The sequence below is a fragment of the Boleophthalmus pectinirostris genome, unplaced genomic scaffold (genome assembly GCF_026225935.1).
Source record: "Boleophthalmus pectinirostris isolate CB_2022bp ecotype Guang Dong unplaced genomic scaffold, ASM2622593v1 HiC_scaffold_5, whole genome shotgun sequence".
Classification (NCBI taxonomy): Eukaryota; Metazoa; Chordata; class Actinopteri; order Gobiiformes; family Gobiidae; genus Boleophthalmus; species Boleophthalmus pectinirostris.
In genome coordinates, this window is record NW_026571404.1 from 39517755 (window position 1) to 39536958 (window position 19204).

General features: G+C 41.3%; 1 protein-coding gene across 1 annotated transcript in view; it reads left to right on the forward strand.

The window, feature by feature from the left end:
- The window catches only part of atrnl1a (attractin-like 1a), a 499802-nt gene that overhangs the window by 97237 nt on the left and 383361 nt on the right, over positions 1-19204 (forward strand). Inside the window, exons 14-16 of the mRNA XM_055162865.1 lie at positions 6589-6707; positions 7620-7736; positions 10939-11071. Of these exons, the coding sequence (XP_055018840.1) occupies positions 6589-6707; positions 7620-7736; positions 10939-11071 (369 nt within the window). The remainder of the gene's footprint in view (positions 1-6588; positions 6708-7619; positions 7737-10938; positions 11072-19204) is intronic.

Here is a 19204-nt window from a genome sequence, read left to right on the forward strand (position 1 = left end):
TTGTGATGAGGAAACACCAGAGATCAGAACATAGTGTCATATCAGCTCTTTAACTGGATTGGTAATATCAATCACATTTTCTCTGTACTATTCTTACTACAGAGTAAATATTATAAAAAAGAAATAATAATAAAATAAAATAATGAGTGCAGTCTAACAGTATTTAGTGAACTCTCACAGTATCTTTACATTGTATTGTAAGTGTGTGAGACGTGTCAGATGTTCTCTGCCCTCAGCCTCTCTTTCCACCAGCATCCACACACTCCCAGCTGCACGTCTGTCTCTCACGCGCCTAAAGCCTGTCTGTATTTATACTCTAATTATAATATTGGCGGTTCTCTCCAAAGCTTAAATTACATATTGACAGATCCATTTGTCAGGCTGGTTTCATAATCAGTGGAACACCTGGGACTGAGAATCGGCACTAAACTTTATTGTGTGTGGAATAATGTTTGACCCATCCTTCACCCGGTACCTCCAGGCCCCTGTCAGGAGACGTGTCCTTCAACGTCCTAGTCAAAGAGGACTTAGCTGAAGGAAGGGTGTTTTGTGTGGTTTTTGGTTCATGGGTCACAGTGAAGCACACAGACGACACCTAGACACAGGGAGAACATTCAAAAAAAATCAAATTTAACCCAAAATCTTTATTATAATTTTTTTTAATAATGGACCATGAAAGTACCAAGAACAAGAAAGAAGAGATCCCTAAAATGGTCCAGACCCTGGTTAGTCAGAGGAAGCACCCAGTCCCCCTGCTCACGTTCACACAGCAGCAGTGACTCACAGTGGGTGTAACTGGCTTTAACTCCAGCTTCTGTGTAGGGTGAATTTTTAATTAAATTAATAATAATAATAATAATAATAATAATTATTATTATTATTATTATTATTATATTTTTAATTAGACTGTTAACTGAACTGTTCTTCCTCAACAGTGTTGGTTTGCTTGTCACTCATTAATTCTTTAAAAAGTAATCCCTTACTTTACTTAGTTACTCTCTGTCACCCTCAGTGGAAAGTAACTTTATACATTACTTGTTACTTTTTGTTAGTAAACTCTGTCTAAGGCTAAATATGTCATGACTGATATTCAACAAGAACTGTGAGGGAAAGTTGAAAAGAACTTTGAAGAGAGAGTTCAAGAGGACATAAAACTATAGAGGGGTACTTGGGTGGGGTCCGCACAGTCTGCCCAGGAGATTCAGTGGGTGAGGGACAGCTCCTCGGAAGAAGTGTGATGGCCCTTGCGGAGCACACTTCCTCCGAGGCGGTGTGCCTCGACCGGCTCCGGCTTTACACTTCCTCCCACTCAGACATCAGTGTCCACTGTGCTAAATCGAAAAAAAAAAGAACTATGATTTGTTACCAGATTTTCAGTAGTAGCACATTACACAGTTTTTACCCGGAAAAAAGTAGTTATGTTACTGTGTACTTTGTTACTTTCTAACGCGTTATGTTACTGTTCCTGTTCCTGTTCATCACTTACCTTCTGCATTCACCACGATGAGCAGCTCTTACAACTTTCAGAGACCAAAGTGGAGTTTTGCTCTGGCTGCTAAATTAACAACAACTAGCATGCTAATACACACTGATTCTTGGAAAATAAAATGTTTTATAATCAGCTGCAGACAGTCAGGGACAGACTGGGACCAAAAAAACAGCCTGGGCTTTTCCCCCACAAATAGGCCTACCATGGGGGAGGAGGGGTGATAATTGATCATTAATAATGAATCATTTCAGTAAATCAATAATGAAATAATTGAAGAACACAAAGATGAATTACTTCTGATTGTTTATGAACAAAAACACCTAAATCTCTTTATTTCAAAGTGACTCAGCTTTTCTGTCTTTAACCTTTTCCCATCCTCCTTTCTCCTCATGGTTTCTGTTCTTTGACATGTGTTGAAACCAAAGAGTGACCCACTCTTCTTTATCGCCTTTTAGGCCTATGCAGTTTATGCTGGACAAATGGGTGAATTATCGTATTAGCGCCCTCTGCTGTTAGTACAGCCGACAGCCCGTACATCAGATGGCTGTTCTGGAATTTTCCAGAACACACAGATCGCCAGTCCGCCCCCACAGACAGAACACAGAGGATTTATTTTGACTTCAAGAGCTGCTTATATCTGTGCTGGGACAAGACCCATTTTACTCAAGTACATGGGGAACGTTTGGGTACAGCTCTTAAATGTTTTCCTTCATTCTACTTTGATTGTGTATTGTAAAAACATAACAAGAAATTATTTATTTAAAAAAAGAATTATACCAATTAAAAATAAAATAATTAATATTAACACTGTTGTTCAGATCGATTAATTACAAACAGTATTTTTCGGTGCTGCTGTGTCCAGCTCATTTCACTTGTGGATCAATAGTTTGTCCTGAGGCTGAATTAAAAGTGTCAGTGTTAAACTTGGCCTCAATGGAAAGCAGCAGACTTCTAATAGTGCATCTAAAGTGGAGCAGGGTTTCACAATAGAGCCGCTGCAGCTGCTGTACCCAGTGGAGGTTTGGAGAGACGGTTTGCCAATGGAGACTGGTTAATACTTTAGGTTAGGTCAGTTTATTTTCCATTATGCTTTACAGTTAAAGATCCTCTATTACACAAAGTTCACTCTTGTGAGCTTTCAGTCATGTTAAAATGATGTTACCTCCTCAAAAACAGACCTGCAGTTGTGTTTTGTTTCATTCACATGTTTGAGTAACTGACTGTTTACATCTCCAAAACTCTAAACACTCTGCTCCAAAATACTGTAGTTTCCAAGTGAACATCTCCTTTTAGGTTTAGTTCAGTAGAGATCAACAAATCCAGAGCTGAAATTATCCAAATGGTTCTAGTGAAGGTGTATGATGTTTAAAAACACAGTGGAGCACATCCTGTATTACCACATGGCATCACAAGGTGGAACAGATAATTTTTTTTTTCAATTTGAGGGAAGAACTGAGGCTAACATGTGCAGGGTGTGTGTGTTAAACGTGTGAATACAGTGATCCCTTGTTTATTGTTGGAGTTCTAAAAATACCCACGATAGGTGAAATCCGTGAAGTAGTCCACTTTATATTTTACAATTATTTTATATTATTATTTAGCACAAACTTTATACACTTTTCACACAGGACACAACACTTTTTACATCCTTCTTAAAACTTATTGCTGCTGTCGTCCTTTTGTTATTTTCCTCCTTCTTTATGTACCGAACCAAAGATTAATTTATTCTGTAATGGAGCCAACAGCGCAGAGTCCTGCACAGGTCCATTTTTGAAGACTCGCACCCGCACAGTACAGGACCACACCTGCCCGTTAACCCGAGATTATATCAAACTTTAGCACTGCCTACGCCACAGACTGAACCAAGACTAAACCAGGACTGAACTAGGACTAACCCAGGTCTAACCTAGGATTGATTCCAGGACTGAAGAGGAGGACTAAACCAGGACTGAACTAGGACTAAAACAGGGCTAAACCAGGACTAAACCAGAACTGAAAGAGGACTCGCTGTCGGGACGGGCTCAGTGATGACTGCAGGAAAATGGACCGGTGCATCTCGGGGTTCACTCTCTTATGTCCAAGATTAGTCCTGGTTTAGATCTGGTTTAGATCTGGTTTAGTCCTGGTTTAGTTCTGGTTTGGTCCTGGTGTAGTCCTGGTTTAGTTCTGGTGTAGTCCTGGTTTAGTTTCTGGTGTAGTCCTGGTTTAGTTCTGGTGTAGTCCTGGTGTAGTCCTGGTTTAGTTCTGGTGTAGTCCTGGTTTAGTTCTGGTGTAGTCCCGGCGTAGTCCTGGTGTAGTCCTGGTTTAGTTCTGGTGTAGTCCTGGTGTAGTCCTGGTTTAGTTCTGGTGTAGTCCTGGTGTAGTCCTGGTTTAGTCCTGGTTTAGTTCTGGTGTAGTCCTGGTGTAGTCCTGGTTTAGTTCCGGTGTAGTCCTGGTGTAGTCCTGGTGTAGTCCTGGTTTAGTTCTGGTGTAGTCCTGGTGTAGTCCTGGTTTAGTTCTGGTGTAGTCCTGGTGTAGTTCTGGTGTAGTCCTGGTTTAGTTCTGGTGTAGTCCTGGTGTAGTCCTGGTGTAGTCCTGGTTTAGTTCTGGTGTAGTCCTGGTGTAGTCCTGGTTTAGTTCTGGTGTAGTCCTGGTGTAGTCCTGGTTTAGTTCTGGTTTGGTCCTGGTGTAGTCCTGGTTTAGTTCTGGTAGTCTGGTCCCTGGTGTAGTCCTGGTTTAGTTCTGGTGTAGTCCTGGTGTAGTCCTGGTGTAGTCCTGGTTTAGTTCTGGTGTAGTCCTGGTGTAGTCCTGGTTTAGTTCTGGTGTAGTCCTGGTGTAGTCCTGGTTTAGTTCTGGTGTAGTCCTGGTGTAGTCCTGGAGTCCTGGTTTAGTCCTGGTGTAGTCCTGGTGTAGTCCTGGTGTAGTCCTGGTTTAGTTCTGGTGTAGTCCTGGTTTAGTTCTGGTGTAGTCCTGGTGTAGTCCTGGTTTAGTCCTGACCTGCCTGCATACCCGCCCAGAACATTAAAACTCGCCCGTTTCAGTAACTATTTGCTCGTACCTGACCCGGTGCTACAGCGTGTAACTTCTCTCTTCCTTCAGTGTGTCCAGAAGTTCAACTTTTTGTGTGATGGTTACATCTTCCTCTGTCTTTTGAGTGTGAGCGCAGGAGGTCTTTGTCAGTGCAGAACGTTTCATCGATATTGTGGGTTTTGTCGGGGAGAAAACTTACAGCACTTCAGAATCACACTGATTGAACATTTATTTAAATTTGGCAGCTGATCTCAGAGTGATTGACAATAGTCTGGACAGTCAGGACGCAGGGGGAGGAACACAATGCGCTTTCATACGCTGTAAAAAAATACAAAATTGCACTAAAAAATCAGCGAAACCGTGAAAAGTGAACGGCGATATAGCAAGAGACCACTGTAAAACACAACTCCAGTCTGTTTGTGATGAGGAAACATTAGAACTAAGGATGGGCATGATTAGTCGATTAATTGATAATTGATCATTAAGAATTTCATCGATTCATTTTTAATCGACAAACCAAATGTAGGTTGCTATGCATAGCGTAGGGCGACCAAATGTCCTTTTTTCCTGGACATGTCCGTTTTTCACGTCCTGTCCTGGCCGTCCAGGTTTTTTAAAATTTTTTTAAATAAAATGATGCAAATGTTCAGGGTTTCATTACCTTCCATTGGGCCATTGAATCGAGCGTCTCTCGTAGCTCTCTGCACTCAGAAGGAGCGAGACACAAACAGTGTCAGTCTGCAACCTGCCGAAGCACAAACGTCCATTTAACGATGACTTGTACAAGAAATTCCACGCCTTCCGTCCCAGTCGAGACAAGTGGGAAGTCGCTCAATGTCGATGACGAGTCCCCAACCCCTACACACAGTGTCCCCCTACACACAGTGTCCTGGTTTTGACAAATGGAAATACAGTCACCCTAACCTGTATTCCACTGAGTCATGTCTTTTAATTTGACAGAAGTTGAACCGCAGTTTTTGTCTTCGCTTAGTTTATGCAAATTAGACATGAGGTTTTAAGTTCAGTTTCTGTGTGCTCTAGAGTGGTTACAGTTTATATGTTGTAATGTTGAGTTTATTTATGCAGATTAGTAGTGCAGATAGTAATAATAATGATGATCATTTTAATATAAAAACGATAATGATTAATTGATCGTTAATTCTCACGACTCCCCTAATTAGAATATAGATTAAAAATAACCTAAACTGTCCCCTTTTAACTAAACTGCATGTGGAGCGCGAGCTGATCATGACACTCCTCATGATCTGCAGTCAGACCCTCCTCTGTGTTTTGGGAGTAACCCCATGTGCACTATTGGACACAGACACAGTTTGAGCAGATCCAGCCTGTTCTCTGGACTCCGCCTCCACACACTGCACGCACCTGGCACATCACTCGCCCTCACAAATACTGCACTGTCTTACATATTTCCTCATCAACAACTTCAACGAAAACAGCTGGACTTACTTAGTGTTTAGAAGCTGATGTTTTGCTACCAACCAGAAGCTTCATCAGGGCGTGTGGGTGTGACCGTGACTCCCATCAGATGTAAAGGGGCTGGTGAGGGTTTTAGTGACGTCATCAAAAAAATGATCTATCATACAGTGCCTCTTTCAAACCACTAAAGCTCTTGATCCAACAGAAGAATGTCACTGTTGTCAAAGTGTGGCCTGTCTCCTCCATGTGCAGGTACACAGCAGAATCCAGACCAGAAGATGTTTTGTGTTGAAAAACAAAAAAAAAAAACACTTTTCAGGACAACAGCGACATCTTCTGTTGAATCACGAGCCTCGTGGTTTGAGAAAGAGGTGATGGACGTCATGTATGAAAGATCTTAGGGCCCAATCCTAAACAGACACTATGGAGGGTGCCCATGTTTGTTTTTGTGACATTGAACCACCTGTAGATCCACTGGGAGTCACAGTCACCCACACAGACCCTGCTGAAGCTTCTGGTTGGGAGTGAAACGGTGCTTGTAAGAACTCCAGGTGTCCAGATGTTTTCATTAAACTTGTTGATAGAATCTTGTTCCTGGATGTCTCTAAATTTGTTTCAGTTGATAAATATTTCTTTGTGATTTATTTGTTCAGCGAGCGCAGACGAGCAGTGCCTCCTGCTGGCAGACTGTGGCAGCTGCGTGTCCAGCTCTCGGGGCTGTCAGTGGTGTGAGGAGCACCGCTGCATCTCTGCTCACACTAACTGCACTGTGGTGAGTGACACACATGTGCAAGGCCTCATACACACAGGGCCTCATCCACACAGGGCCTCATCCACACAGGGCCTCATACACACAGGGTTTCATACACACATTGTCTCATCCACATAGGGTCTCATACACACAGGACCTCATAAACAGATGGTCTCATACACACACACAGGGCATCATACACACAGGATCTCATACACACAGGGCCTTATTCACACAGGGCCTCATGCACACAGGGCCTCATACACACAGGGTTTCATACATACAGCATGTGGCACACTGGAGTAATGGAGCTTTCATGTGAGTGGGTTGTGTGTTTAATTCACATGAAGAGGTGACAGTCAGGTGGGCCTCATACACACACAGTGTGTGCAACATGATCATAAACATTATATTTTTATGTCTTACTGTCTTAATAACATGACAAACAGGACTCGTTTATTTTGAATGGTTTGTAGTTGTCCAAAGTTATGACTCACCAGGATGAGTTTATAAGTCCTTTTTAAACCAGAGTGCAGTTTTGCTGTGAAGGTAAAGTTAACAACAATTAGCCTCCTGATTCTTGAACAATAAAAGTCTGTATAATACAATACATATAGTACATGTTACTTTGACTTCAACAGGTGCTTATAGTCTCCCATCCAAGTACTGTCCAGGTCTGAGTGTCTGAGATTAGACATCAGGCGTTCTCACCGTGATAAAGTTCAATTTCAGATTCATGTTGGAAGTGCACTCTCTGACTGTCTCTGTCTCTCTGTCTGTCTCTTTGTTTCTGTCTTTGTCTCTGTCTCTCTGTCTGTCCTCGTGTCTCTGTCTCTGAGTCTGTCTCTTTGTCTCTGTCTCTCTGTCTGTCTCTTTGTCTCTGTCTCTGTCTCTCTGTCTGTCCTCGTGTCTCTGTGTATTCTGCTGTTGTAGTTGAGTGTGGAGGCGTCACTGCAGCAGACAGGGGGCGCTCTCTCCCTGGCCCCTCCCTCTTCACTGTCCGAGCAGCAGCTGAGCCTGTGGAAGCACGGAGCCCAGAGGAGGGGCCATGTGTGTACCACTCACACACACGCACACACACACACCTACACACACACACACACACATGCAGTCTTCTATACGTAACATCTGTGTAGTACAGACTCATGAATATGCAGAATCACAGATAAACATACAGATTTACTCCTTATACACACAGATTCAGAAGTGTGTGTTCTCATGCATGCACCCATACACACACACACACACGCACACACACACACTATATATGCACATTACATCTGGACAGTTGTTTTAAAGCTGTGCACTAAGATGGATTCTGGCGATATGTGTGAGGTCACAAACACAGACTCCATGGTGTGATCTTCTGGTGCGATGTTGAGGCCTCTAGTGGGACGGAAACTGGACCAATCACAGGGCAGGACTTGAGGTTTGAACGGAGCAAAAGGTGACATTGTTTTTCCCCCTTCAGCAAGAGCTGTCCTAGACTTTTTTCAGTCTATAGTCTATAGTGTTTATTCAGAGTGCTACATATGACTTATGTTTAGCTCTATTCATTTAGAAATAGAACCACAGGAACCTCATGGAGACCTGTTGATGGTGAGTATTTACACACAAGGAGGTGGAATATTAAAGCTGTAAATCAAATAAAGATTCTGGATTATCTTGGAAGAATTGGAAACAGGATGTTCTTGATTTTTGTGTCAAACATAATTATTTTTTGATTATGTGAAAGTCTATTGAGCTGACAGGAACAGAGTTATTGAAAAGCCCAGGCGCTCGGGGGAACAGGGGACTGGAGGAGGTCGAGGTGACACCTGACATGTTCTGACTGAGAGAAATACATATAAGACTAAATAGGTGTTTCATATTTTACAGGCAACAGTGGCACAGTTGGGTTGAGTTTTTGCCCACTAACCACACGGACCCGTTTCCTGAGTGTTTACTCTAGTTTCTCTAAGACACGTCAACTACACTGTGTACTTTATTAAATTTACAGGAAGAAAAATATGGACAAATAAGGGAAATAATTATTTAAAAATACAAAGTAAAAAGTAAAGTGTCTTGCCCAAGGACTCCAAAAAAAATAAATAAATAAATAAATAAAAGAAAAGAAATATATACCTGTACCTGATTGAAAAACATGAAAAACAGAACTACAGTTAAAGTGGGACAATATTTTAATTCAATCAGGACTAGTTCATTTAGTTTGCAGTGTTCCAAAGTTACTCCTCACTTACCTCATGCATTATTCACATAATTATAAGTGTCACCACTTTCAAAATGACAAAATGAACATTTAGGGATTTTTTCAAAGTTGTTCTGAGCCTTAAAGGGCCCATCTGATGTAAAATAACTCTTTTCACATTGTATCTTCTGCACATAAACAAGCACAATTTGGGTTTTGGAACATCTATTACACAATAGTTCTGAAATCTTACTGATTTCTTGGAGACAGTCACAGACCAGGAACTGGGAAAGTCCGATTATTGCTCATCCCCCCGTCCGTTCTGAGAAAACACAGGCTCCAGCCTCCAAACGTGACGTAGGCGACGAGTGAGCCGCCCTTCCTCCGCCCATCTCAGGGAGGGAGGGGGAGACAGACATGCACCCTGATAGTGGCAGGAATAAACTTTTATTCATCATGGAGATACAGCGCGTTCAGCCGCATGTGTTGGACCCGGAATCGGACGAGGACTTTGAGGAGCACGAAGCTCAAGCACCGAGTCGACATCAGCTGAACATTACTGATTGGTAAAGTTTTAATAAACACTAGTAGAGCAACTTATTATATCATGTTCACTGCAGTGTAGAACAATGAGCTTACGCTGTCACTTTTGTTTAGGTGTTCATGTGGGAATTGTCAGTCGATGTGGGGTGGAGGCGGGGTGGAGGTGGTGGAGTGGGGGAGGGGGCGGGTGTGAAGCGTTTTCTGCTACGTCAAACGTGTCATAGGTGTATCTTCTGCGTCATAGTTGTAGCACCTTTAGTTCGTTGTCACGTGGGAGGGTGGCAGAAATATGCTGCAGTTTGTTAAAAAACGCTGAATCAATTTGAAAAACACTTTGGCGACAAATACAAGGCCCACACATCACTCTTAGAAGGTAGAAAAGTCTTAGAAGTTGATTTTGCATGAGATGGGCCCTTTAAGTCTATAAGCTATGATGTTTTTACTTGAACCTGTACCATGAAGTTGTGATTTTATTTTTTTTTCACACTTTTGAATAAGTCTTTATAATTAGTCCAAAGCACAGAATACTCTGTTCCTCCTCCTCTTTAAGCAGTAGATTTCAAATTAACAGCTGCCCTTTATCTTTAGTACAGCAGAGATCAGCAATTCCAGATCTTAAATTATCTAAATGATTCTAGTGAAGGTGTGTGGAGTTTAAAATCACAGTGGGGCACATCCTGTATTACCACATAACATCACAAGGTGGAACACAGTGTTTTATGTTAGTTTTATGTCAGTCTGCAGCCTGAAGTGACCAAATCCAGCCAAATGTTTTGGTCCCCTATGCTCCTGTATCTGATCTTTTCATGACAGTCTGAACCACACAGATCCCATTTTTTTCAAACTCGACATATCTGATCTTTTGACATGCGACTTCAGTCTGAACGGTCAGGTCACATTCATCCCACTTACACGTCACAAATGTACACAAACGTTCTTCTCATCGGGCGAAAATTGTGTCTGAACTCCATGTGAGTGAAACAGTGAAGCACAGATCAATCCCTCCACTCTGTGACTCTGCATCCATATGTTTCTTTCTACTGACGTCGCTGCCACTGTCCCACAAAACACCATGACCACAAACCTCGTCCTTCTCCTTCTCAATTTCCTCCTTTAAACAAATAATCTGTTCATGTTCTGGCTCCAGTGCTACAGCAACTTTAAAATCTCCAGGTGCTAAATACTGCATCCACGTTTAGGCGACGTCTGTAAACTCTGAGCACACTCACTGTGTGTGACGTCATCATGTCCTCCAATGTTCATGCCAGACACTTTTGGTGCCTTTAAAGTTCACACTGGAGATCACACACAAGTAACATTGAATTGCAAATGTGGAGGATGTTGCAAAAAAAATTTATTTCACAAAAATCTGAATTAAGCATTAAACCCTACAGTTTGAATGTCGACTTAGTTTAACCGTACACTGCAAATGCACTGGGATCAAAACAGAACAATCTGGATTGGTCCTTCCCTCGTTATTCCTGTTGATGTTATTGTGTGTGTATTTGTGTGTGTTTTCAGTCGGTGAGGGAGTGGGCGTGGTGCCAGCACACACAGGAGCAGGACTGTCTCTCTCTGAACACCTGCAGGAGCTGCTCTCTCAGGCCTCACTGTCAGTGGGACGGGCAGCAGCAGGAGTGCCAGCCTCTACCAGGTAACACACACACACACTGACACACAGACACACATGCACACACACACACACAAACATGCACAGAACGGACATGAGAGACGTGCACAGGAAACAAAACACACACTAAAACTAACACACCAATAAATCTATATAATAACAGCAATTATACTGTCTCATTTGAATGAAATTGATGTCCAGAATTCTCCCAAATATTCTTAAGAATATAAAGTTTACTTGCCTGGAATGTTCCTCAGTATGGCATTAACTCTTAAAGACCTAAGGGCAAAAAACCAAAACAAAACCAACAAACAAACAAACAAAAAAACGAAAAGTAAATTCACACTCTTTCATACAAAACACACAAACATGTATAAACTATATAAACTATTTTTTGGACATAAAAAGTGCTTAAATTAGAGCGTGGATTTAAGTGAAATGTCCCCATGACTTTCCAGGTGTGATTCATGGAAACAGCTGGTGTCAGGTCCAGGACACAGAGACACATCACTTCTGCATTTCCATGGGCTTTATTATATTTGGATTTGGACATTTGGACTGAAATAAACCTGAAAATAAAAATAGCAAAGGGAGTGCAATAACTACACTTAGAGCGTCTTTTTCAGTTGTTACAAACACAGACGCTCAGAGCATCGACCATTTTGACTCACTACACTCTTTGGCAAAGTTTGGCCCAATCAAAATGGATGGACCGCATGAGTTTGGTGGAAAACAAGAAAGTGTCCACTTTCTTGTTTTCCCTGCGTCATCACGCAGCGTGTGACGGAGGATAATGCCGGATATGTGCTCGGAATGCTGAAGCTGTCAGCTTTTCAAGGGGAAAAAAGTGACTTTCTATCTTTTATGATTGGCAAGTTGTGTGGTTATATAAAACATGTCTGCCAGTATTGTATATGATCCCATCAGTCTAGAAAGGTTAAACTTACACTCTGTCTCCATGGAGACAAGCAGCTGACAGCACCAGGTCAAGTCAGATGTTCAGGTATTTTTGTAGCAATCTTTTGTATAAAGCATAGAGACAAGTAAGAGTCAAGTCAATCTGAAAACTTACACCTTTTATATTTGATCGGAATTCCTCCCCTGCTTCTTTAAACTGTTCAATAATGTGATAAAGCATCTGTCTGTTAGTGTCACTGAGAATAGACATGCTGCTCTTTTGTCTCTTCTCTTCCTTTTGTCCCTTAACAGACCCTTTACCTGTCCCCATATAAATGATACATACAGATTTATTTTATAAGCTGCTCTTGATATTAAAATAAGTATGCTGTCTGATAATCAGGAAGTGTGTGTTAACATGGTAGTTGTTATTAGCTTTACTGTGATGGTAAAACCACTTATAATGTTAATTAGAATACTCCGAATGCATAAGGTGAGTGAGGAAGAACTATTGCAAACTGTTTAATATAAATTAGTTCTATTTTTCATGTTTTTCTATGATAGAAAAAAAACAGATAGTGCACCTTTAAACAACCCCAGGGAGACTTGGTAGCAAAGTGAAGGAGCTTGTAGAATGTAGAAGAGTATAATGTCAAATACATCTAATAAAAGACTGCCTCCCAAGCACTTTTGCTTTATGAAATATTAACATTCCCACTAATTATTTTGGGACACTCAGGCAAACCCACTGCAGCTCAATACACTCTAAGCAGTTTGTACATCTGATTTGTAATTAGCAAACGTAGTCTTCGCCAAAACCCGGATGCCCAGGTGCAGCCGGTGTAGAATCCTCCCTCCTCACTCTCTCCCTATAGATATCCTGTCTCATCGAAGCGTCTTTTCTCTTACTCAAATACAGCGTTTTTGCCAAGAACAGCTTAGCAGAGGCGACCTGGAGGGACGGACTGCCTCTGCGCGCTCTCCTTCCATAACTCTATGTATTTATGCATATGTCCCTGGGATAAGACTTAATGCAGCTCATTTTAAAGGAGCAATACAAGAAGTTTGGCGTTTGGCACAGGTAAATGAGATTCTGTGTAACTTTCTGCAACCCTGCCGCCCTCTTCCTATTATTTACTGTATAAAGACAACCATAATGTTGTTCCTGCTGGGCTGAGGGAATGCAGTGCCGTGTACAGAGCTGTATATGTGAGATGGCTGCATTAGAGAGAGCAGTCATCCCTACACACTGTAATTGTTTGCATATGGAGATGTTGTGCTGTTTGGAGCATGCTAAGACGTGTGTGTAGAATGTGTGGTTAGCACGAGAGGCCAGAGTTAAAGGTTAAAAGGACTCTTGGGAGCTTTAAAGGTGCATGGTAGGGATGTAATGATATCCAAGTCTCACGATATGATATCATGGGAAAGCTCACGATATGGTGGGCAGTAGGGATGGGCATGATTAGTCGATTAATCGATTACGTTCATTTTAATCAACAAACTGAATGTAGGTTGCTGTGCGTAGCGTGACCAAACAGGGTCAGTACATGTGTCTCTCTGCACTCAGAAGGAGCGAGCAGACACAGACAGTCAGTCAGTCTGCAACATGCCGAAGTGCAAATGCATATTTAACGATGACTTGTACAAGAAATTCCACGCTTTCCGTTCCGGTCGGGACAAGTGGAAGGCCATGTGCACAGTGTAAAAAGCAGGAACATATGTTTCGGTGTCCAGTGGGAAAAAGTTCACCAGGACACCGAAAACAATGTCTATGACGAGTCTCCACCTCCCACCCTCCATACGGTGTCCTGGTTTTGAGAAATGCAATTACGGTCACACTAACCTGTATTCCACTGAGTCGTGTCGCAGCAGCGCACAAGAGCTGTTTTTTTTTTCCTTCACTTAGTTTATGCAAATTAGCGATGCGGTTTTAAGTTTCATTTCTGTGAGACTTGCACATTAAACACATTATAATGTCAAACGGGCTGATGTGGCTCTAGAGTATTTACTGTTTATATGTTGTAAAGTTAAATTTATTCATGCAGATTAGTAGTGCAGATAGTAAAAATAATGACGATCATTTTAATATAAAAAACATTAATGATTAATCAATAATTGATCAATAATTGATCGTTAATCCTCCCGACGATCGATTAAGAAAATTTAATCGAATGCCCATCCCTAGTGGAGAGACTCATGATATTATGATATTATGATATTATGATATTATACATAATACATACAGACTGATATTATAAAAACCTTTGACCAGTCATTTGGTACAACTTTTATTGTCTTTTTCTTATGAAATTTTTAACATCTTGAAAAGCCTTTGAAGTTGAAGTGCAAAATTCAAGTAACAACTAAACAAGTGGAATAAAACTCGATGGGTCAATGATGAAGTCCACCCATCAGTGGTAAGTGGGATCCGACTGCGCAGCCCCTCAGGACGAGTCTGGGGGTCTGGTCCTTGGTCTTGTGCCGTCCTCCGAGCACGTTGGTCAGATAGGTCCTCCATGTGCTGGTTCTAGACGGGGGCGAGTAAGACCAGTGTGCAATGGACTGGGTCCAAATGGTTCTGTGCTGTCGTCTGACGGAGAAAGCGAGAATGTGCTGTGGACTACAGGTCCAGACGGGCCTCTCCTGTCCTCCGTGCTTGAGGACTGCGGCTGGTTTCGAGCCTGAATCCAGTTTGGTTTGTTATATATTGTTCTGTCCTCCGCAGACTTGGTTCTTTCCGGGGAAAGCGAATCTCAGTCCGAGGCTCCTAACACCACTCCCCACTTCACGTCATCTGAGCCCGGCCTGAACCGGAGCTGCTCCCGCTGGTTCAGGATCTAGTCCAACTATAACATTTCTCACACTAGGCTAAAAGCAGGACATTTTTGAAGTTGATCAGTTGAATAGGTTATTGCTATTGCCATAAAATTATTTGGTTAATTAATAGCCAAAAATAACAAATGCTGATTGCTATGTGTACAGAACACCAGGACCTCTCCGATGGCCGATAACACGGCCGCAAAGGATTATGATTTATGTAGTTTACTGTGCTATGCGCCACAGGAACGGACTGAAAATTCTTATTTTTGCCTATTTAGTTTTTATTTTTGTCATCTCTACCACTGCTCTACACACATTTCCTATACTCCGCTTTCCTTTCTGTAAATAAACATTGAGTAATAATGTGTTTAATGCAGCTTTGTGCACATTTGTTGATGTTTTACAGAAACGAAACTTAAAACCACATGACTCATTTGCATAAAATATAAGCTCTGATAAACACAGCTCTTTCCTTGTGCACTGATGTGGTTCAGCTTCTGTTGGACTAAAGGACACGACTCAGTGGAATATGAGTGTTCTTTTTGTGACAGAGGATGTGCTGCTGATGGTGAGTCTGTTCTGTGTTTCCATCACGTTGGAGATGGTTCATGTTAAACTTTACACAGGTACCACGTTTAAATCCTTGCCTCCTTGTGTTGTTGTGGTGAATTACTTCGTGACTTTGCATAGACCTCGACGCAGATCCATAAATCCATAGATTGGGCTTTAGAAGCACTGCAAAAAAACGTGGCTTTGATGCTCCCAAAATCGTGTTGTCTGAGATTGCGATTTTCAGTCCAAAACGACAGATCGTTCAGCCCTAGAAGAGAGTTTTCTGTTTGAGAAGAACTCAGCCTAAATGTGCAGTGTTTGTGTGTCAAATGTGGGAATGAAACAAAACACAACTCCAGGTCTGTTTGTGATGAGGAAACTACATTAGAACCGAGATCAGAAAATAGTGTAATACAGGCTCTTTCTTCTACCTCTTCAAAAGAACCTGCTGTCGCTGGACTGCAGTAATTCAAATATTGACTCTTGTAAATGTTCTTAGGTCTCATAAAGTCCTCCATCAGGCAGCTGTCACTGAAACTAAATATGACACCCTGATACTTCTGGGCTCCAGGCTTTACACCAGCCCCTCACACATTCAATATCAAAATGATTTTATTGGTCCACAAAACTCAGTGAATCCATATTTAGTGACTTGAATGTGTTTAATTACCATCGTCTTTTGTGTTGTGTAATTATGTGTGAATGCATATATTTCACAAACAAATTTGCATATGTTTATTATTTTATTCTGAGTTGCAGAATAAAAATAGAATTGACTTGACTGGTTGGCTGAAACTGAAAGTGACTCTTGATCTAGATATTAAAGGTGCGCTATGTAACTTTTCTTCTGGAGATGGCTCCCAGCGTAAATACATCTCCCTAATGAAACTCTCTGACAAAGAGAAATCAATAGTCCAATGAGGTTCATTTGGTCTTCCGATAATTTATGTTATTAGGTTCTTTTTTCAGACCAAGAGTTTGTTTTCATCCTGACAGTTTGTTCTGCTCCCTGTGGTCTTCCTCAGAGTCTCGTGATGTTGCTGTGACATGTCTGATCAGGTTTTGGCACTGTCTTCCTACCGGTGGAGGCAGGAGGACAGCGCCATCTGCAGTTCCACTTCCTCAGGACAGTATCCCGAGTGTCATAAGAACATTATTTGACAGAATCAGAATTATACCAGATGATCTAGACAAACACGAAGAATACAGACACATCCACAACACTCTGAAGCAACGCCAGTTCCCAAAATGGGCGGTAATCAAAGAAAAACAACAGAGAGAAAGAAAAACAAAAATAAAACTGAAAATAAGAGCACAGGCAATATGAAGATAGATAAGGGGCATAACAGAAAAAGTGCAGAGGGCAATGAAAAACACAATATGAACACACCAGTGAAACTGAACAGAAAACTCAGGCAAATACTCATCTACACAAAATATAAAATAGAACCAGAGCATAAACGTAATGTCATATACGAAATACCCTGCATGTACATCGAGGAAACAGGGAGGGCGTTCAGTCCATGGGAAAATGAACATAGGACAGAACGCAAAAAGGAAACAGTGAAAACGAAACAGAAGCAGAACAGGAACAACTCAAATCATCAGTTTGTGACACTGTGAAAGACAGAAGCACATTCTGGACTGGGACGGAGTAAACATCACTGGGACAGAGGAAAACAGACACCGTCGATGGATTAAGAGGCAATCATAATACGGAACCATGTCCACGGGATGATAAACCTGAACGAGGGGCTTTTTTACTCTCACACACCTCAGATACTGTCCTGAGGAAGTGGGACTGCTGTGGCGCTGTCATCCTGCCTCCAACTGTAGGAAGACAGCGCCAAAACTGTCAGCTTCACAGCAACATCACAAGACTCTGAGGAAGAGCACAGGGAGCAGAACAAACTGTCAGGGATGAAACCAAACTCTTGGTCTGAAAAAAAGGACCTAATAACATAAAGATATTAACTAGTGTAACTAAGACAGAAAGCTTAGCAGTGGTGGTAAAGGGAGGATGGTGGAAGATCTGCTTGTCTCCATGGAGATCTTATTGCTTTGTCTGGAATTGGCCACAGTATTACATTAGACTTAAATTACAGGTGTGTTTATAATGAAATGCACACGTGTCATTTGTCATCGTGTCAGACTCATGGTTGCTTCTTACACCCTTAGTTAAAATATGACTTCTTAATTTTCACTTCAGACTTCTATACTGTAATATTTTACATTTCAAACACATGGCCTGGCTTTAGGGTTCATGTTTTTTCTCAGCAAATAGTCTATTTTAACAATCAAGCAAGTTTGTCATTTCTTGAATCCAGATGTTCAATTATTATAATTAATGGTGTATTTGTCATATTTTATGTGCAGTGTTGTGCAAGTTCACACTTTTCATGAACTAGTTCAAAGTTCTGTTCCATTTTATTTTTAGGTGAGATATGTAAATGAAAGGCTGAACTTATTTTTCAAACTGACTTCCAGTTTACAACAACTTTACGACATATAAACATAACCACTCTAGAAACACATCAGCCCGTTTGACATTATAATGTGTTTAATGCAGCTTTGACACATTTGTTTATGTATTACAGAAAGAAACTTAAAATCGCATGGCTAATTTGGATAAACTGTAAACACTGGAAAAAATAGCTTTTTCTTTGTGCTGATGCATCAGCTTCTGTCGGACTAAAGGACATGACTATGTGTTTTTTCTGTGACAGGGATGTTACTGCAACTTTTGGACGTGTAATTTGTAGAATGCACTGAAAGTGAATGACGCTCTAGACGTGCGTGTGGAGCAGCACGTCCTGCGCGTGTAGATTTCAGAAAATTGGATCCACACTATTTATGATGCTCTACGCAAGTGTAGGTGCATATCCCCATCAAAATACACAGAGAACATGAATCTATTGTTTTGTTTGTGTGTTTACCATCAGCACAACGTGCTCCTGGGGCAGTTCTATGTCGTGTGAAAGAGCCCAGCTCCAGAACGACTGTTAATTAGTGCTTTGAAATTAACATTTGAAATCCTGGCATTTGTCGTGGTCAGCCTATACAGAAGGGAAATACAAGCCTATTCAGCTGTTAGTTTCACTGTGGACCTGATACAAACCCACCCGGTCAAGTGTGATCGTCTTTCCCATTGACAAACACAGAGCCAGTGCTGCAGTGGAGCCAGGCCCTAAAAAGTGCGAGCAGACCTTGTCAGTCGACTCGTCAGATGAAAACAAATCCCAACGTTTAACTGAACCTCAACAGTGACGTATGTCGTTCATCTTACATAATTTGAACAAATTCACGTTCAAGGTCTTGATGTATAATTGTGCTGTGTTCAGTTCCAAGTTCACTGAATAATGAACGTGTTCAATGAACGATGCACAACACTGCTTATGTGCAACATTATGGGGCATTGTTGGGAAAGTCATACCATCTCAACAGAGACATGCAGGTGGTGAAATTTCCACCAGAAAAGTTATATAGTGCACCTTTATATAGTGCTGTTCCTGACCCTAACCCTAACCCTTTATATATAGTCTTAAAAATGTGAAAAACAATACTAGTTTATTTTAATCTATTAAGTACTTCCTGACTTACCTTATGCATTCAGATCATCCTAATTATTCACCGTGATGAGTTTATAAGCACTTTTCACAACTTTCAATGACCAGGGCAGAGTTTACTTTCACAGTAACACTAATGATTACCATGCTAACAGCGCACTTCCTCATTGTTGAAGAATAAAAACACTTTATAATTAGATGCAGACAAAACACAGCAGACTTATTTTGATTTCAAGAGCTGCTTATACAACGTATCTGTACTGAAGAAAGACACATTTTGTTCAACTACATGGAAAAAAAAAGAGTACTGGCCCTTTAATAT